This window comes from Thamnophis sirtalis, unplaced genomic scaffold (assembly GCF_051295495.1).
Source record: "Thamnophis sirtalis isolate CommonGarterSnake01/CBP01778 unplaced genomic scaffold, rThaSir2_p1.2 scaffold_8, whole genome shotgun sequence".
Taxonomy (NCBI): domain Eukaryota; kingdom Metazoa; phylum Chordata; class Lepidosauria; order Squamata; family Natricidae; genus Thamnophis; species Thamnophis sirtalis.
Genome location: NW_028261388.1, coordinates 1,741,800 through 1,763,024, shown reverse-complemented (window position 1 = coordinate 1,763,024; position 21,225 = coordinate 1,741,800). Strand labels below are relative to the sequence as shown.

General features: G+C 46.0%; 1 protein-coding gene across 1 annotated transcript in view; it reads right to left on the bottom strand.

Moving 5' to 3' along the window:
• Positions 1 to 18,869, bottom strand: part of ATG16L2 (autophagy related 16 like 2) — a 57,791-nt gene extending 38,922 nt beyond the window's left edge. The window contains exons 1-5 of the mRNA XM_087720948.1: positions 18,739 to 18,869; positions 10,400 to 10,493; positions 6,766 to 6,889; positions 4,756 to 4,829; positions 2,365 to 2,607 (exon numbers count right to left, since the gene is read on the bottom strand). Coding sequence (XP_087577074.1) covers positions 2,365 to 2,607; positions 4,756 to 4,829; positions 6,766 to 6,889; positions 10,400 to 10,493; positions 18,739 to 18,853 — 650 coding nt within the window. The 5' untranslated portion in view covers positions 18,854 to 18,869. The remainder of the gene's footprint in view (positions 1 to 2,364; positions 2,608 to 4,755; positions 4,830 to 6,765; positions 6,890 to 10,399; positions 10,494 to 18,738) is intronic.
• Positions 18,870 to 21,225: the final 2,356 nt, after the last annotated feature.

Sequence of the window (21,225 nt, the reverse complement as noted above, 5' to 3'; positions counted from 1 at the left end):
TCGTTAACAAATAATTAACTATAATAACAATAATGAAATGATAATGGATACAGCTTAATGATATATACATGTACTGGCAAAATAGTAGAAGAAATTTGGATATAATAGTAGAAATAGAAGTAGAAATAGAAATAGAAGAAATTTTGATATAAATTGCAAATTGTGACCTGGGAAAAAGACTTATAAATCTTATTAACAAATTTTCGTTTAGATCTTGTTATAAAGGTGTAAAGTTTTTTTTTGGGGGGGGGGAGTCTGACGAGAGGAGATGGGACATAAATAGGAAATGATTTTTAGCCAATTATAATAACAACAAGGAAATGTCAATGGACATTGTTTAATAATATATACATGCTATGGTATTGGCAAAAGTAACTTGGCTATAAATTCTAAACAGTGAGTTGGGGGGGAAAGGTTTTGAAACTTTATTAATTGACTTTTACTTAAAAGATGGCATAAAGGTGTAATGCTATTGGAGGGTTTTTTGAAATAGCTAATGAATGCCATCATGTGGTTGTGTCTTTAAGTCTGAATGATTCGAAGGTAAAAGCACGTTCAAATAATTGCAGTCAAATGAGAATTGTGGTACGTTGACAGTAAGATATACAAAGATTTTTGATTTAAGGTATATAATCTAATATGAACTATAAGAAATGACGGTGGAAGAAATGCACGAAAGTTACCTGTAACCAATCGACACGCTTTCTGCAAGATGTAATGAAGGGTGATTCTTTTTTTGTGTGTGTGTTTCTTTTTTATATTTTTTTTTGTTTTGTTACATAGACAACATGTACACACAACAATAGAAAAAGAAAAAGAAAAAAGAAAAAAAACACACAAAAGAAAAAAACAACAAAGCCCATCATCACATACAGCGTGTCGTTTGGTTACAGGTGTTTTAACATTTATCATTCTTATACATTTATTATTCCATTTAATAGGTTATAATTTAGTATCGTTTCTTATTCCCCTACCTGTGGCAATCCATCCCAACTACATTTCCCCCCCCCCCACACACACACCGTATCTCTCTGTTATATATTTAATACACACAACAATAAAATAAAATAAAAACACAAAAAGAAAAAAAAAACCATCATCACATGCAGCATGTCGTTTGGTTACAAGTGTTTTAACATCCACATCCTCGAATAATATTTACCATCTCAGACTTTTCATCTAGTATAACTAAAAACCTCATTTTCATTCTACAATATATATTCAGTTACCATTAGTATTATTTTTTTTCCAGAAAATATACTTGTGTTCATTATTATCCTTGTACTTCATACCTTCAAACAGAGATCTTATGCCTTCATTTTTCAACAAAACGTCACTACATACATACATACATACATACATACATACATACATACATACATACATACATACCAGTTTTCAATTATTCCCTTATTAAAATTGTTTATCAGCAGCAAAATATCATTATAATACGTTCTTAACATTATACATTATATCACCAGACCTCTATTAAATATACGTAAAATCATTATTATCCTTATCCTTTTTAAAGCAAAAAGATTCTAAAATATTCAATTCATTGATATATTAATTTTTCATTGTATCATTGTTAGATTATTTCACAGCATAGTTGTATCATCCTTTAACTTCTTCAATTAAAGCATAAGTATATCATTTTTCATTTCCAAGGTTTTTTTTCCCCCTAGCCACCGATAAAACAAATCCCATATCTTATAAAATTGCTCATCCTCTTGCTCTCTAATTTCAAGTGTCAATTTACTCATTTCAGCTCATTTTTGTGTGTTTTTGTCGTGAACCGTCAAAACCGCGTTCCACAAAAGCGCGGTCGACAAAATCGCGTATGTGATGTCATCACAGCGCGACGAAAAAGATCGAAAAATTGAAATAAAAATTAAATTACAGCAAGCCGATTCACATAAAGGTAAGCGTTAGGTTAAGGGTTAGGGTTAGGGTTAGGGTTAGGTTAAGGGTTAGGGTTAGGTTTAGAGCGTTAGCGTTACGTTTAGCGTTAGGTTAAGGGTTAGCGTTAGGTTTTTCGTTAGGTTAAGGGTTAGGTTTAGGGTTAGGTTTAGGGTTAGGTTTGGGGGGGTTAGGGTAAGGTTTTCGCTTTATTTTTACATTTTTCGATCTTTTTCGTCGTGCTGTGATGACGTCACATACGCGCTTTCGTCGACCGCGATTTTGTCGTCCGCGGTTTTGTGGTGGAACCGTTTTTGTTCAATTAAAATTTAAAAAAAACTTTTCAAAACAAAAAGAGAGAAATGTCTGCAAGAAAGCAACTCAGCTTGGAGAGCACCTAGGTAGCCCCTCCGGGTCTTCAAAGAGCCCCCCATATCTGACTGAGCTCCAGAACCCCCTTCTCACCTTTCGATTCTCTCGTTCTCCTGCTGGGCCGAGGCCACCTTCCCCTGGAGGACTTGTAGGAGTAGCTGGTCCCCCTTCTCCTGCGCCTGGCGAAATGCCCCGTCCTGCTGCTGGAAATGCCTCTGCAGAGAATCGTACTGGGATTTCTGGGTGCCGTTCCTGCCCCGTAGCTCCTCCGCCTGGTTTTGCAGCTGGCAGCGCCAGGCCTGCACAGCCGAAAGTTGGCAGCTCAGGACGGCCAGCCTGAAATAAGAGAAACGGGGGACATGTTGGCTTCCTCCCAAATCTCACCTTCAGGGCAATAAAACGGTGGTATGTCCGGATTTCTTCGATTTATTTGATCCCCTTCTGCCTCCGAGCGTGCCTTTTATGACTTGATATCAGTGTTTCTCAACCTTGGCCAACTTGAAGTCCGGTGGACTTCAACTCCCAGAATCCCCCAGCCAGCACAACTGTCCACCGGACTTCAAGTTGGCCAAGGTTGAGAAACACTGCTTTATATAATAAGTCACTCAAGGTGGTGCTTGTACCCAATTCTCCTTCCTCCTGTTTCCCCAACGACAACCCTGCGAGGACAGTTGGGCTGAGAGTGGGAGATGGATGGGCCCAAAGTCATTCAGCCGGCTTTCATGCCTTAGGCGGGACTAGAACTCCCAGTCTCCTGGTGATTGGCCCAAAGTTACCCAACCGGCTTTCATGCCTAAGACGGGACTAGAACTCCCAGTCTCCTGGTGTCTGGCCCAAAGTCCCCCAGCTGCCTTTCATGCCTAAGGACGGACTAGAACTCCCAGTCTCCTGGTGACTGGCCCAAAGTCACCCAGCTGGCTTTCATGCCTAAGGCGGGATTAGAACTCCCAGTCTCCTGGTGATTGGCCCAAAGTCACCCAACCGGCTTTCATGCCTAAGACAGGACTAGAACTCCCAGTCTCCTGATGATTGGCCCAAAGTCTCCCAGCTGGCTTTCATGCCTCAGGTGGGACTAGAACTCCCAGTCTCCTGGTGATTGGCCCAAAGTCACCCAGCTGGCTTTCATGCCTAAGGCGGGATTAGAACTCCCAGTCTCCTGGTGATTGGCCCAAAGTCACCCAACCGGCTTTCATGCCTAAGACAGGACTAGAACTCCCAGTCTCCTGATGATTGGCCCAAAGTCTCCCAGCTGGCTTTCATGCCTCAGGTGGGACTAGAACTCCCAGTCTCCTGATGATTGGCTCAAAGTCTCCCAGCTGGCTTTCATGCCTCAGGTGGGACTAGAACTCCCAGTCTCCTGGTGATTGGCCCAAAGTTACCCAACCGGCTTTCATGCCTAAGACGGGACTAGAACTCCCAGTCTCCTGGTGACTGGCCCAAAGTCCCCCAGCTGCCTTTCATGCCTAAGGACGGACTAGAACTCCCAGTCTCCTGGTGACTGGCCCAAAGTCACCCAGCTGGCTTTCATGCCTAAGGCGGGATTAGAACTCCCAGTCTCCTGGTGATTGGCCCAAAGTCACCCAACCGGCTTTCATGCCTAAGACAGGACTAGAACTCCCAGTCTCCTGATGATTGGCCCAAAGTCTCCCAGCTGGCTTTCATGCCTCAGGTGGGACTAGAACTCCCAGTCTCCTGGTGATTGGCCCAAAGTCACCCAGCTGGCTTTCATGCCTAAGGCGGGATTAGAACTCCCAGTCTCCTGGTGATTGGCCCAAAGTCACCCAACCGGCTTTCATGCCTAAGACAGGACTAGAACTCCCAGTCTCCTGATGATTGGCCCAAAGTCTCCCAGCTGGCTTTCATGCCTCAGGTGGGACTAGAACTCCCAGTCTCCTGATGATTGGCCCAAAGTCTCCCAGCTGGCTTTCATGCCTCAGGTGGGACTAGAACTCCCAGTCTCCTGGTGATTGGCCCAAAGTCACCCAGCTGGCTTTCATGCCTAAGGCGGGACTAGAACTCCCAGTCTCCTGGTGATTGGCCCAAAGTCACCCAGCTGACTTTCATGCCTAAAGGCGGGACTAGAACTCCCAGTCTCCTGGTGATTGGCCCAAAGTCACCCAGCTGACTTTCATGCCTAAAGGCAGGACTAGAATTCACACCCTCCTAGTGTCCAGGCCAGCACCGTAACCCCCTACACCCAGCTGAAAGTCAGTTGGGTGTCTGAGCCAATCACCAGGAGACGGTGAATTCTAGCCCCACCTTAGCATGAAAGCCAGGAGAGCCGGCTGGGGAATTCTGGGAGCTGAAGTCCACACATCTTAAAAGCTGCCACAGTTGGGGCTCACAGGTAAAGCATGCCGAGGATCACCCTTTGACACCCCCCACCCCCTCCGGCAAGAGCCCAGCTCTCAAATAGCCCCGTCCTCCTTCCATCTGGGGCAAGAGATCCAGGCTGCACCTAGAGAGAGAGAGAGACCCCCTTACCTGCCCTCCTGGTCCCCCAGTGCTGCATCCTTCGCTTGGAGCAACTGGTTCAATTCATACACCTCGTAGGCCATCTGCAAAGCAGGGAGAGGCGTCGTTCAGGCAGGGGTGGGATCCTCCCACTTTAACAACCGGTTCTCTCTGTGCGCGATTGACCAAAACTTACCTTCCATGGGACTTCCTGGTGAGTAACACGGCTGAGGTGCGGCAATCCGCTCTGCTGCGCTAATCAGCTGAGAGGATATAAGTAAGTAAAGCGCCAAGGGCAGGTGGGAGGGCCAACCTAATCGTTGGAGCTACCGGTTTGGTCTAAGCTGATCGTCGGAGCTACCGGTTCGCTCCGACGATCAGCTGAGAACGAACTGGTAGCTCCAACGATCAGGTTGGCCCGCCCGCCTGCCCTTGGCGCTAGTTTGTTCTCAGCTGATCGTTGGAGCTACCAGTTCGCTCTCAGCTGATTGTCGGAGCTACCAGTTCGCTATCAGCTGATCGTAGGAGCAAACTGGTTTGCTCTCAGCTGATTGTCGGAGCTACCGGTTTGCTCTCAGCTGATCGTCAGAGCTACCAGTTTGCTCTCAGCTGATCGTAGGAGCGAACTGGTTTGCTCTCAGCTGATCGTCAGAGCTACCGGTTCGCTCTCAGCTGATCGTAGGAGCAAACTGGTTTGCTCTCAGCTGATTGTCGGAGCTACCAGTTCGCTCTCAGCTGATCGTAGGAGCGAACTGGTTTGCTCTCAGCTGATCGTCAGAGCTACCAGTTTGCTCTCAGCTGATCGTAGGAGTGAACTGGTTTGCTCTCAGCTGATCGTCAGAGCTACCGGTTCACTCTCAGCTGATCGTAAGAGCGAACTGGTTCGCTCTCAGCTGATTGTCGGAGCTACCAGTTCGCTATCAGCTGATCGTAGGAGCAAACTGGTTTGCTCTCAGCTGATTGTCGGAGCTACCGGTTTGCTCTCAGCTGATCGTCAGAGCTACCAGTTTGCTCTCAGCTGATCGTAGGAGCGAACTGGTTTGCTCTCAGCTGATCGTCAGAGCTACCGGTTCGCTCTCAGCTGATCGTAGGAGCGAACTGGTTTGCTCTCAGCTGATCGTCAGAGCTACCAGTTCGCTCTCAGCTGATCGTAGGAGCGAACTGGTTTGCTCTCAGCTGATCGTCAGAGCTACCAGTTTGCTCTCAGCTGATCGTAGGAGTGAACTGGTTTGCTCTCAGCTGATCGTCAGAGCTACCGGTTCACTCTCAGCTGATCGTAAGAGCGAACTGGTTTGCTCTCAGCTGATCGTCAGAGCTACCGGTTCACTCTCAGCTGATCGTAAGAGCGAACTGGTTTGCTCTCAGCTGATTGTCGGAGCTACCGTTTCGCTCTCAGAGTGGTGTGACCCCTTCCTGACGAGCAAAGTCAGGTGAACTAGAAGCTAATTTTACACCTGGTTCATCAAACCGGAAGTTGCAAGGGCTGGCTGGCCCCTCCCCTCCCAGGAGTCCCCACGCAGCCCGTTTTGGGGAAGTGGCTACTTTAACAGCCGTGGCGATTCACTTAACGACTGGGGCAAGAAAGGTTGTAAGACGGGGCCAAACTGACTATGCAACTGTCTCCCTTGGCCACAGAGGTTTGGGGCTCAATTTTGGTCGTAAGCTGAGGACCAAGGCTACCGGTACATTGTGCCAGGCAAGAAAGCTGGACCGCTTCGGCTTCTCCAGATGCCACAATAGCAATAGCAATAGCAGTAGACTTATATACCGCTTCATAGGCCTTTCAGCCCTCTCTAAGCGGTTTACAGAGAGTCAGCATATTGCCCCCAACAATCTGGGTCCTCATTTTACCCACCTCGGAAGGATGGAAGGCTGAGTCAACCCTGAGCCGGTGAGATTTGAACAGCCGAACTGCTGATCTAGCAGTAGCCTGCAGTGCTGCATTTAACCACTGCGCCACCTTCTCCAGATCTTCTTCCACCAGCCCTACCGTTGGTCCCGCGAGGTTCTCCTGCCCAAAGACCCAGGTTCGAAGCTTACCTCCCCATTGGCCGTCTCCAACTCCAAGAGGCTGGCTTCATGACGATTCTGAAGGCACGTCAACACCGTTGAAGGATCCCAAACTGTGTCGGGATCGACGCAAGCGGAAGACGGGTGGTTGGGGCTGCAGGCAAATGGCATTCTTGGTTAGAAACCAGAAACCTTAATCTAGAAAGAGGAACTTTGAGAGAGAGAGTGAAACTGACCGGAAGCTAGCCTGCAGTTGCCCAGGGCGTCCTGTCACAAATGCATCTGACCCGATCGGATATGTGGTCGGATAACAGAATAACAACGTTGGAGGGGACCTTGGAGGTCCTCTAGTCCAACCCCTGCTCAGGCAGGAAGCCCCCGTAACATTTCAGACGAAGGACTGTCTTTGACCTTCTCTTGGTTCAAAAGTTTTATTTCTTTTAAAACAAACATTTCATCATTCCTCAATCAGTGAGACATCGGAGTACAATTTTTTGTGTGTCAAAATAGTTCTAGTTTACCACCAAATTCTTGTCTAGCCTGATGTGTACCCCTCCCTCCCTCCCCCCTCCCCCCCTCCTCCTCCCCCCCCCGACTTCCCAGAACCTGTACACTGTATGGATTTCTAACAAACACAGTCTAAAATCTATTGAGAAAAAAGAAATAAAGAAATTAATGACATCTCTACATCTCTACATTGACCTAGCTTCTTCTTGCTGAGCTAACTTTAAACAATTTAAATCATTTCTGATCTTAAGCATAGGCTAACTGGAATTTCTTAGTCCCGTATTTATTTTGTATATAGTCAATCCATTTTTTCCAGTCTCATTTATATCTCTCATTTGAGTGGTCTTTAAGATATGCCGATATTTTAGCCATCTCGGCTAAGTTTGTTACTTTCAATGTCCATTCTTGGATTGTAGGCAAGTCTTCCTTCTTCCAATATTGCGCCACCAACAGTCTTGCTGCCGTTATTAGGTGCAGAATCAAATTAGTCTCTACCACTGTAAAGTCAGTACATATACCTAGTAAGAATAACTGAGGAGTAAACTTTATCCTTCTTTTGAAGATATTTTGCATAATCCACCCTATTTTTATCCAGAATGCCTTAACCTTTTGGCAGGTCCACCATATATGATAATATGTAGCATCGAGAGAACCACACCGCCAACATTTAGGCTGTACCTTCGGATACATAGAAGCCAGCTTTTTAGGATCTAATCTTTGACCTTCTCTTAAAAGCCTCCAGGGATGGAGCATCCGCAGCTTCTGGTGGCAAGCAGTTCCGCTGCCTAAATTAACGGAATGACACGGAGGTTGTTTGGAAAGTAGGATTTGCCTTACCTGGGCCTGAGCCAGATCTGACCACAATGTGGCCTACCAGCAACGAAGGGGAAGAAAAAGAACAAAAAACTTATCAAGGAAGCCCCCAGAACGGATGTCCATCCCAGGCCTTCCCCAAATCTCCAAAAATACTCTGCAAGAGCTCTTTTTTAATAGCAATAGCAGTTAGACTTATATACCGCTTCATAGGGCTTTCAGCCCTCTCTAAGCGGTTTACAGAGTCAGCATATCGCCCCCACAGTCTGGGTCCTCATTTCACCCACCTCGGAAGGATGGAAGGCTGAGTCAACCTTGAGCCTGGTGAGATTCGAACAGCCGAACTGCAGATAGCAGTCAGCTGAAGTGGCCTGCAGTGCTGCACTCTACCCACTGCGCCACCTTGGATGACCTCCACGGACAGACAACGGAGAGGGCAATAAACCCCCTCCCATCCATTGCAGGCACATCGGAAAGGCTCAGCAGGATCTTCGAACAACACAACACATGTACATGCTTCAAACCCAAGAGCCGAGGTGGCGCAGTGGCTAGGGTGCAGTACTGCAGGCCACTTCAGCTGACTGCTAGTTCTGCAGTTCGGCGGTTCAAATCTCACCGGCTCAAGGTTGACTCAGCCTTCCATCCTTCCGAGGAGGGTGAAATGAGGACTCGGATTGTTGTTGGGGGCGATATGCCGACTCTGTAAACCGCTTAGAGAGGGCTGAAAGGCCTATGAAGCGGTATATAAGTCTAACTGCTATTGCTACTACGCTAAGGCAGACGCTTGCCCGCCCCAAGGATAAAACAGCCAGATACCAACTGAGCAAGGTGGTATAAGCAGTGAGGCATGTGAAGATCTGTGCATTGGGGAAACAAAACAGCCACTTGGCATCTACATGGCACGACATAGGAGAAGAAACCCATCAGGACGAGATTCAGCCGTCCATCTGCATTCAAAAGACAAAGGCTGCTCTTTTGAAGACAGCAAAGTCCACATTTTGGACAGAGAGGACGGCTGGTTTGAAAGAGGGGCCAAGAGAGGCCATCTAGGCCCCAATTGAACAGCCCCTCTGCCAAGAGATGGGGAGGGACACGACATCATCTATCTCCAGTTACAACACAGTCCTTTCAAGCAACTCCGAGAAGGCCCCACACCCATTTGCACCACTCAGGGGACCCTTAAGGACAAAGACAAACCTCCGAGTGGCCTCAAGGACCCTCTCAAAGGAGGCAAATGTCCAGCTTTCTGCAAGGAGTATCAATCCTTCCCTTCCCCACCATCCAGTCAGAGCTGAAGAAGCTTCTGGGATGAGAAGCGAAAGGTCTTCGAAAGAAAAAACAAGGAAGTCCATTTGCCTCCTGAAAAAAGCACCTTTGGGACAACCTGGATGACGGAGAATCTCTACAGACTTGGAGCTACACAATTTGGGGTGAAGACCCTTGGAATGGGGTGGGAGCAGGAATGGATTTACAGAGAGAGAAATTGCAGACTACAGGAATCTTTTGCACCACTCAGGTGACTCTGAGGACACAGATAAAACCTCCAAGTGGCCTCAAGGACCCTCTCAAAGGATGCAAATGACCAGCTGTCTGCAAGGAGCATCAATCCTTCCACTCCTCACCCTCCAGTCAGAGCTGAAGATGCTTCTTGGAGGAGAAGAGAAACGTCTTCAAAAGAAAAAAACCAGAAAGTCCAGTTGCCTCTTGGGAAAATAAAAATAGCACGATCTAGGGAAGGATGGAAGAAAGCAATGGAAGAAAGGAAGGGAAGGAGGGAGGGAGGGAGGGAAGGGGCAGAGTTACTGGCTGCAGCTGCTCCCTGTAGAAACTGCAGAATGGATCAGGGCAACTCAAAGGATGAGCAGCTGATGCAAAACTGGCACATCAAGGGACCCACGGCAGCCCTCCTTCCTGCTGGCATTGGGAGCGGCCCATTCAGCCAAGGAGGGCAGGGCCCTTCCGTGAAATCCATTCGGGTCATGCTCCTGGCACGAGGCGTCCCTGCCCACACGAAACCATGCTGGATTTTCTGCAGCTCGCCTGCTCCATCCCCAACCCTTCTCCCCTTCTCAGATAATTTACACCTGCTTAGCTCCCCAATTCAACTGCAGGAATTTGCACACGCTCCCTATCCCAATGGCTTCGCCCGAAATGGAGTTACTAGTCCTCATGACGTTTGCTTGCTTGCTTGTTTATTTATCTTTCTAGCTCTTCTCCTACAGAGAACTCCGTCTGTGGTTCTCTGAAGTGGCGGGAGAATCGCACTTGTGGCGAGACGGGCGACAAACCAATTCAATAAGTTAAAACCGAGGACAAAACAAAGACAGCCTAAATTTTTGGTTACCTGCAAGAGGGACCCCCCATCTGATGATCCCCAGAGGGGGCCTGGAAAGGCACAGAAAGATCAGCCAAGTTGGATTTTTCTAGCACCTTGGTATCTGTAAGACAGGAAAGAAAACATCAGCTATGAGAACCAAGAGAAAAGTAACGATTATTATTATTATACAGTTGTATCACAGCGGCCAGTTGTTTTGCTGGATTTGGCATTGGTTACTAGTCGGGCCCCACCCAGGGGCCTAGGACGTCGTAACGTATTTTCGTAATATGCGTGCAGATCCAAGCATTGCGGCTTTTTGCATTTGACTGATGGTGATTTTGTCAATTTTTAACTGTTTTAAATGTAAATCCAGTGCTTTTGGAATAGCACCCAGTGTGCCGATTGCCACTGGAATTACCACTATTATAGAATTGTATCACAGCGGCCAGTTGTTTCGCCGGATTTGGCATTGGTTACTAGTCGGGCCCCACCCAGGGGCCTAGGACGTCGTAACGTATTTTCGTAATATGCGTGTAGATCCAAGCAGTGCGGCTTTTTGCATTTGACTGATGGTGATTTTGTCAATTTTTAACTGTTTTAAATGTAATTCCAGTGCTTTTGGAATAGCACCCAGTGTGCCAATTACCACTGGAATTATCACTGCTGGTTTGTGCCACAGTCGTTGAATTTCGATTTTTAAGTCCTGGTATCTTGCGATTTTTTCTTGTTCCTTCTCGGCGACCCTGCTATCACCTGGTATTGCGATGTCTATGATTGTGACCTTATTTTTCTCAACCAGTGTGATGTCTGGTGTATTATGCGCCAGTATTTTGTCGGTTTGTATACGGAAATCCCACAAGATCTTGACCATCTGATTTTTGGTGACTTTTTCAGGCTGATGTTCCCACCAGTTTGTTGCTGTTTTAATATTATAATTTTTGCACAAATTCCAATGGATCATTTGTGCTACTGAATTGTGCCGCAATTTATAATCAGTCTGCGCGATTTTTTTACAGCAGCTGAGTATGTGATCAACAGTTTCATCAGCTTCTTTGCAAAGTCTGCATTTGGCATCATCAGAGGATTTTTCGATTTTGGCCTTAATGGCATTTGTGCGGATAGCTTGTTCTTGCGCAGCCAGGATTAGTGACTCTGTTTCTTTCTTTAATGTACCTGTTGTTAACCATAACCAAGTTTGTTCACTGTCCATTTTATCTTTTATTCTTTCCAGAAATTGACCATGCAGTGCTTTGTTCTGCCAACTCTCCATTCTTGATTTTATCACATCTTTTCTGTATTCTTGTTTTGTCTGTTGGGCCTTCAGTAGATTTTTGTTCTTTACTTCGATTAATAGATGTTCTTGACTTTCTTTTAAATAATCAGCCAGTGCATGTTTTTCCTCTTCAACTGTTTGCTTCACTTGTAATAATCCTCTGCCACCTTATTATTATTATTATTATTCCAGGGAACCAGTTTATTATGCCTTGGTAAGGCCACACTTGGAATACGGCATCCAGTTTTGGTCGCTACGATGTAGAAAAGATGTGGAGACTCTAGAAAGAGTGCAGAGAAGAGCAACCAAGAGGATTAGGGGACTGGAGGCTAAAACATATGAAGAACGGATGCAGGAACTGGGTATGTCTAGTTTAATGAAAAGAAGGACCAGGGGAGACATGATAGGAGTCTTCCAATATCTCAGGGGTTGCCCCAAAGAAGAGGGAGTCAAACTATTCTCCAAGGCACCTGAGGGCAGAACAAGAAGCAATGGGTGGAAACTAATCAAGGAGAGAAGCAACTTAGAACTGAGGAGGAATTTCCTGACAGTGAGGACAATTAACCAGTGGAACAGAAGTTGCCTCCAGAAGTTATGGGTTCTTCATTACTGGAGATTTTTAAGAAGAAACTGGATAGCCAATTATCTGGAATGGTGCTTGACCAGGGGGTTGGACTAGATGACCTCTGAGGTCTCCTTCAACTCTGGTTTTCCTGGGCCAATCACCAGGGCCAATCACCAGGAGACAGGGAGTTCTAGTTCTGCCTTAAGCATGAATGCCAACGGGGTGACTTTGGGCCAATCACCAGGAGACTGGGAGTTCTAGTCCCGCCTTAAGCATGAATGCCAACTGGGTGACTTTGGGCCAATCACCAGGAGACTGTGAGTTCTAGTTCTGCCTTAAGCATGAATGCCAACTGGGTGACTTTGGGCCAATCATCAGGAGACTGGGAGTTCTAGTCCCGCCTTAAGCATGAATGCCAACTGGGTGACTTTGGGCCAATCACCAGGAGACAGGGAGTTCTAGTTCTGCCTTAAGCATGAATGCCAACTGGGTGACTTTGGGCCAATCACCAGGAGACTGGGAGTTCTAGTCCCGCCTTAAGCATGAATGCCAACTGGGTGACTTTGGGCCAATCACCAGGAGACTGTGAGTTCTAGTTCTGCCTTAAGCATGAATGCCAACTGGGTGACTTTGGGCCAATCACCAGGAGACAGGGAGTTCTAGTTCTGCCTTAAGCGTGAATGCCAACTGGGTGACTTTGGGCCAGTCACCTAGGAAGTGAGCCGTGGCAAAGCACAGCTGAAAACCTTGCCATTCACCAGGCGCCAACACAAAAACCACTTTAGCTGCCGTCCATCAATCCTGAAAAGCCACTCCAGCCGTATCGCTCCATTAAGCGATCAAAGGTAAGTCAAACTTAATTAACCACCGTCGAGAACACGGTAAGAGTTCAGCTGCCTAATGGGCCGGATATAATGACTACAGGATTACACACCTGTTAGTGTCACTGCACGCAAGGGATCCCCGTCTATTGTTGCGTAACCTCCGCAGCCTTTTCCTAAGCGCTGCAAACGGCATCCTCTTGGGGTCAAACTCAAGGGTTGGCTTTGAGTTTGCATCCTTGGGTTTCCTATCATTATGTGAACGGGATCAGCCTTGCTCCTTCTTAAGTGCTTTGCTTTACCTTGTCCTGCCTTTTCTTCAATGGTTTAGAAGGGAACGGAAGGGAATAGAATAGAAGGAATAGAATTGGAATGGAATAAGAATAGGAATAAGAAATGAGAATAGAAGAAAAAATAGGAATAGAATAGAAGGAATAGAGTAGAGTAGAGTAGAATAGAATAGGAGAAAGAATAGAATAGAATAGGAGGAATAGAATAGAATAGGAATGGAATAGGAATAAGAATAGGAATAAGAAATAAGAATTAAGAATAGAATAGAACAAAGAATAGGAATAGGAATAGAATAGGAGAAGGAATAGAGTAGAGTAGGGTAGAATAGAATAGGAGAAAGAATAGAATAGAATAGAATAGGAGAAGGAATAGAATTGGAATGGAATAGGAATAAGAAATAAGAATAGAATAAAGAATAGGAATACAATAGGAGAAGGAATAGAGTAGAGTAGAATAGGAGAAAGAATAGAATAGAAGGAATAGAATAGAATAGAATGGGAATGGAATAGGAATAAGAATAGGAATAAGAAATAAGAACAGAATAAAAATAGGAATACAATAGGAGAAGGAATAGAGTAGAGTAGAATAGAATAGAAGGAATAGAATATAATAGAATTGGAATGGAATAGGAATAAGAATAGGAATAAGAATAGGAATAGAATAGGAGAAGGAATAGAGTAGAGTAGAGTAGAATAGAATAGGAGAAAGAATAGAATAGAAGAAGGAATAGAATAGAATTGGAATGGAATAGGAATAAAAATAGGAATACAATAGGAGAAGTAGGAGTAGAGTAGAATAGGAATGGAATGGAATAGGAATAAGTATAGGAATAAGAAATAAGAATAGAATAGAAGAAAGAATAGGAATAGAATAGGAGAAGGAATAGAGTGGAGTAGAGTAGAATAGGAGAAAGAATAGAATAGAATAGGAGAAATAGAATTGGAATGGAATTGGAATAAGAATAGGAATAAGGAATAAGGAATAAGAATAGAATAGAATAGAATAGAAGAAAGAATAAGAATAGGAATAGAATAGGAGAAGGAATAGAGTAGAATAAAATAGGAGAAAGAATATAATAGAATAGGAGAAGGAATCGAATAGAATTGGAATGGAAATAAGAATACAATAGGAGAAGTAGAGTAGAGTAGAATAGAATAGGAGAAAGAATAGAATAGAAGGAACAGAATAGAATAGAATTGGAATGAAATAGGAATAAGAATAGGAATAAGAATAGGAATAAGAAATAAGAATAGAATAGAACAAAGAATAGGAATAGGAATGGAATAGAACAACAGAGTTGGAAGGGACCTTGGAGGTCTTCTAGTCCAACCCCCTGCTCAGGCAGAAAACCCCATAGAACGTTAGAACAGAACAGAATATTGGCTAATTAATGCAATAATTCAATAGCAGAGTTGGAAGGGACCTTGGAGGTCTTCTAGTCCAACCCCTGCCTGCGCAGGAAGCCCTATACTGTTTCAGATAAATGGCTATCCGACATCTTCTTAAAGACTTCCAGTGTTGGGGCATTCACAACTTCTGGAGGCAACCTCTGTTCCACGGATTAATTGTTCTCACTGTTAGGAAATTTCTCCTCCGTTCTAAGTTGCTTCTCTACTTGGTTAGTTTCCACCCATTGCTTCTTGTTCTGCCCTCGGGTGCTTTGGAGAATAGTTTGACTCCCTCTTCTTTGTGGCAACCCCTGAGATATTGGAAGATGCTATCATGTCTCCCGTAGTCCTTCTTTCTCTTAAACTAGACACACCCAGTTCCTGCAACCGTTCTTCATATGTTTGAGCCTCGTCCCATCTGTGGGGAAAACTTTCCTTCCCCCCCCCTTTAGCCCACAGGAGCACTTTGTTTTTCACAAAAAAAATGAGGATTGCAGAGGATTTGGAGGCCTGCAGAGTGCAAAAACTTCTTTTTTTAAAAAAAAAAAATTACCTCTTCAAAATCTTGGTGCGTCTTATACTCCGATGCGTTTTATAGTCCAAAAAAATACAGTTATTGACTTGTGTGCTGGTTGGATCGCATCAAACTCTTAACACAGTGTTTCTCAACCTTGGCAACTTGAAGATGTCTGGACTTCAACTCCCAGAATTCCCCAGCCAGCATTCGCAGGCTGTTTCTCAACCTTGGCCACTTGAAGATGTCCGGATTTCAACTCCCAGAATTCCCCAGCCAGCATTCGCAGGCTGTTTCTCAACCTTGGCCACTTGAAGATGTCCGGATTTCAACTCCCAGAATTCCCCAGCCAACATTCACTGGCTGTTTCTCAACCTTGGCCACTTGAAGATGTCCGGATTTCAACTCCCAGAATCCCCCAGCCAGCATTCGCAGGCTGTTTCTCAACCTTGGCCACTTGAAGATGTCTGGACTTCAACTCCCAGAATTCCCCAGCCAGCATTCGCAGGCTGTTTCTCAACCTTGGCCACTTGAAGATGTCCGGATTTCAACTCCCAGAATTCCCCAGCCAACATTCACTGGCTGTTTCTCAACCTTGGCCACTTGAAGATGTCCGGATTTCAACTCCCAGAATCCCCCAGCCAGCATTTGCTGGCTGGGGAATTCTGGGAGTTGAAGTCCGGACATCTTCAAGTGGCCAAGGTTGAGAAACACTGCTCTAACACAATCTCATATATATATATATATATTTCCTGCTCCTCTCTTCCAAGCCGACCTTTTAAACTTCACATTACTCAGCAAAAAAGAATTGAGAACGGAATCGTTTCCTGTTTTGCTTTTCAAAGCGTGTGCAGATTGTCCAAAACGGGAACTCTCCGGGGGCTTACAAAGACGCTCACGCATCCTTTTCGTTCTCCCAGAATCACACAATGTTGGCACTCGGGCGAAGGCTGGCTGTTTGTTTTTAGCTCTTGCTCTTGTTTTGTTTTGAGAGTTTATTTGTGTGTTTTCCTTTACGCTCTTGTGAACAGGGGATTTCCTGAGTCAATTGCGTGCATATTAATGCTTTCCCAGCTCCTAATTTCTAATTTTACTATCCGGCCATTGATCAAACGAATCCCATGTTCAAAAGTGTCTTCCTTCCCGTTTTATCTTTCCCGTCCATCTACCCGTTTCTGCACAATCTAATTTTATTTTTATTTTATTACCTCTTTTTCTCTCTCTCGGCGTTTCCTCCTTTTTTCCAATACTGTGCAAATACAATTTAGCTCTTCGTCTTAAGAACGTTTATTATCCTCTTCTTCAAGGAATAGAATCGGAGTAACATAAAATCTTAGATTTTATTAGAGTACAGGGCGTCCTTGACTTACAACCATTCGTTTAGTGACCGTTCGGAGTTGGGACGGCGCTGAGAAAAGGAACTTTTCACACTTACGGCTATTGAAGCATCTGCATGGTCAGGTGGTCAAAATTCAGCCGCCTGGCAACTGACTCGCATTTATGACGGTTCCAGCAATCAAAGTCATAAAATGCTGCAAAGTTTACCGAACAAATCTTTCACTTGGCAACTGACTCGCATTTATGACGGTTCCAGCAATCAAAGTCGTAAAATGGTGCAAAGTCCACCGAACAAATCTTTCACTTGGCAACTGACTCGCATTTATGATGGTTCCAGCAACAAAAGTCGTAAAACGGTGCAAAGTTCACCGAACAAATCTTTCACTTGGCAACTGACTCGCATTTATGACGGTTGCAGTGTCCCGAGGTCACGCGATCCCTTTTTGCCACCTCCTGGTGAGCAAAATCAACGGGGAAGCCAGATTCACTTAACAACCGGCTTACTAAATGAACAGCTGCGGCGATTCACTTAACGACTGAGAAAAGGGAGGTCGTAAAATGGGGCAAAACTCACTGAACAGATGTCTCACTTAGCCACAGGAGTTTTGGGCTCAATGGAGGTCGTACGTCGAAGTCTGCCTGTATAGGGTCCTCGATTTACGACCGTTTAAAGTTACAACGGCACTGAAAAAAAATTGATTTATGATTGGTCCCCCCCACACTGGAGACGGAATACAAAGCTGTTTTTGTGACCGGTTAAATGTCCTTTCTTTTCTTTTCTTTTGCAAAATGGCTTTTTATCCCTCGCTTTGTGTCAAGATAAAACCGTGGCTAATTAAGGATATTTCGGAAAGAACCAGGGAGAGAATCCCAGAGGTTGCAAATCAAAATTTTACTGCATTTCTTAAAATTTGCACGCTGGGAAAAATAAAAGTCAGAAATTAGTTTGAAAAGATAAAACAGGCTCTAAAGAAAACCCTCAAGAGTTTCCAACAGCAACCAAAATAATCACAGCTCTTAGGATTCATCCTCCCTCTGCAGATGGCTCAGGCTGTGTCTTGAATGTTAATTCCTGGCTTTTAAAAAGTGACTTTTTTTTAAAGTTATTTATTCATTTTTGGTTACCTAATAAAACTTCTCTTGTGAACAGGGTGTTGTCCGAATTCCCCCTTTAACGTTCCCACCCAAAAAACATAATTCGTTTTCCATAAGTTTCCAATTTTAGCCGTATTACTTCTATTTTCTAGTTTGTGACATGTGCAAACAGTACAATTTTTCTTTCTCCTTAAAAACAAACCATTTAATCATTTCTTTTCCATCTATTTTCCCTTAAAAAATAGGAATTTCAAATTTCATATAATCAACATAATTATTTCACAGGTTTTAAGTTTCTTCATATAATTCCCACACGTTATGATTTAAAATATTTTGACCTGGTTTACAATACTTCTTTCTGCTGACTCATATCATTCTACTTATTCTCCTATTTCTAATTTTTCTTCTTCTTCTTCTTCTTCTTCTTCTTCTTCTTCTTCTTCTTCTTCTTCTTCTTCTTCTTCTTCTTCTTCTTCTTCTTCTTCTCCTCCTCCTCCTCCTCCTCCTCCTCCTCCTCCTCCTCCTCCTCCTCCTCCCTCTTCCTCTTATATCTTTTCTTCTGTACTTCCCCACTCACTTTTCGATAGATTTTTTTGAGTATCTTTCCCCCAAATTTCTCTTTCCTGTCTCCCCTTATTTCTCTCTTTATTTTTGGCCCCTTCTTTGCCCCCTCCTCCCAATGGCAGGCAGCCTCTGGGGGTGTGCAGAGCGCTTCCCGACCCCTTTCACCGTCTCCCCTCTAGCAACGCCGCCTCTGAGCGCAGTGCAGAGCGCCCTCGAGCCCCCCCCCTTTTTTTTCCTCCCTGTCCTCTGGCAAAGCAGCCTCTGGGAGCGTGCAGAGCGCCCCTCCCGGCCCCTCCAACGTCTCCCCCTGCAGCAATGCAACCTCTCTGGGCGCGTGCAGAGCGCTTCCCGACCCCCTTCACCGTTTTCCCTCCAGCAATGCAACCCCTGAGCGCGTGCAAAGCGCCCCCCCCCCCGAGTCCCTTCCCACCGTTTCCCCCCCCCTCCAGCAATGCAACCCCTGAGCGCGTGCAGAGCGCCGCTCGGCCCCCTTTCCCCTTGCGGGCCATTCACTCACAGGCTTGCACCAGATCCGAGAAGCGCGCCTTCTGCGCCCGGTCGCGCTGCTGCAGCTGCCCGACAATGTGGCTCTTCCAGCAGCGGCGGCGGCGGCACAAGCCTCCCTCGGCCATGGCCGCCTCTGGCGCTGCCCGGAGGTCCGAGCGGGCCCGGGACGGGGAGGAGAGGCGGAGGAAGAGGGAACTCCCCGTGACGTCATCGGGAAAGGGGAGTGGCCAGAACGGGGAAACCCCAGCGCTCGCCGCCTTCGCCAACCTGGCGCCCGCTGCACCTCTCCGCCCCTCTGCAGCTCGTGGGGTGCGTGTGTGTGCGTGTGTGTGTTCCCCTCCTCGGTCCACGAAGCGGGAGGCACTTTTGGGGAGGGGGGGCCAAATGCTGGCCGCCCCCTGCCCCGGCATCCGTGAGCCCGCGGGCGCCCAGAAGGGAGTCTCTACCTGTAACCCCCCCCCCGCCCCTCCCCGCTTCCTTTCGGTCCCTGGGCTCGGCCCTCGACTTCGCCCCGAGCAGGGAGCAGCAGGTGCGCGTTGCGCGTCTCCCAGGAGAGATTTTCCTTGCCGCGATCGTTTGCAATAGCAATAGACTTATATACCGCTTCATAGGGCTTTCAGCCCTCTCTAAGCGGTTTACAGAGTCAGCATATCGCCCCCAACAACAATCCGGGTCCTCATTTCACCCACCTCGGAAGGATGGAAGGCTGAGTCAACCTTGAGCCTAGTGGGATTTGAACAGCCGAACTGCAGAACTGCAGTCAGCTGAAGTAGCCTGCAGTGCTGCATTTAACCACTGCGTTTAACCACTGCGCCACCTCGGCTCATTGATTTGGTCAACAGATCCCGCGTCTTCTGATTTGCAAACGAAACGCATCGATAGAAGAGAAGCTTTGGGGCTCAGGGGTGAAATGTGGGGGTCCTTGGTGGCCTCTGAGCTGGCTGGTTTTCTTGGAGACGTTTCACGACCCAACTAGGGAACATCATCAGTGGTAGAAGGGAGTGGGGTTTATGAAGTGAGCAAAAGGAGGAGGACTGTGGGATCCTGGGAAAGCCTTCTGAGCTAGGTGGCTTTCTTGAAGACGTTTCGCGACCCAACTAGGGAACATCATTAGTGCTGGAGGAGGGGGAGAAGGAGATCTATGGGCCCTTGATCTGCCCTGGGCTGGGTGGTTTTCTTGCAGATGTTTGATGACCCAAATAGAGAAGTTATCAGTGCTGAAAGGGAGTGAGGTTTGCAGAGAGGAGGAGGAGGAGGAGGAGGAGGAATAAGGCATCCTTGGTAGTCTCTGAGCTGGGTGGTTTTCTTGGAGACGTTTCATGACCCAGCTGGGGAACAACATCAGCATTGAAGGAGGAGGAGGAGGAGGAGGTCTAGGGGCCCTTGGTGGTTTTCTTGTACACATTTGGCGACCCAACTAGATAATGTTATCAGTAGTAAAAGGGTTGAGTAATAAAAGGCAGTGAGGTTTGCAGAGAGGAGGAGGAGGAGGAGGAGGAGGAGGGGAAGAGGAAGAAGAGGAGGAGAAGAAGAAGGAGAAGAAGAAGAAGAAGAAGAAGAAGAAGAAGAAGAAGAAGAAGAAGAAGAAGAAGAAGAAGAAGAAGAAGAAGAAGAGGAAGAAGAAGATGATGATAATCAGGCATCTCACCGGCTCAAGGTTGACTCAGCCTTCCATCCTTCCGAGGTGGGTGAAATGAGGATCCGGATTGTTGTTGGGGGCGATATGCTGACTCTGTAAACCGCTTAGAGAGGGCTGAGAGCCCTATGAAGCGGTATATAAGTCTAACTGCTATTGCTAAGACGTAGATCTAAAGTCCCGGGGGGGCGGGGGGGAGGATGAGCAAAGAAACACCCCTCCAGATGTGGCAGCCAAGACTCAAAATCAGGATTGGGTCATTCCTGCTGGCATTCCCTATAATCTTCCCTCCTCTCGTTTTATCTTTATTTATTTCAAGTCCTGGCACTTCTCCATATTCTTCTATTTGTTCTCCTAGTTTCACTCCAGATTCTAGTGGATCTTCCAAAATGAACATGAAATCATCTGCAAATACCCATAATCTGTATTCTTCTTTCTTAATTCTCATCCCCTTTAGCTCTTCATTTTGTCCTGTCTTTCTATTTAATATCTCTTAATGTTAGTACAAATAATAATGGGGATAACGGACATCCTTGTCTGGTGCCTTTCATAATATTAACCTTTCTCTGTCATTTCTCCATTTGCCATTACTTTTGCTACTTTCGTTTATTGTAAAATTGTTTGAATCAAATTCACAAATCTCTCCCCAAAATCTATAGCCTGTAATTGCCCCGTTCACATCGTCAAATGCCTTCTGCGCTTCTAGGAATATCAACGGCATTTGCTTCCCCTCCCCACCTCTGAACCATTTTCAAGATGAACCCCTTGGGCAGGAACTGGGGAAATGGTTTTAGCCAGTTCAGAGGATAAAAAATAAAGCCCTATCAACAAAACGAGGAGGCCACGGGAAAAGAGCATCGG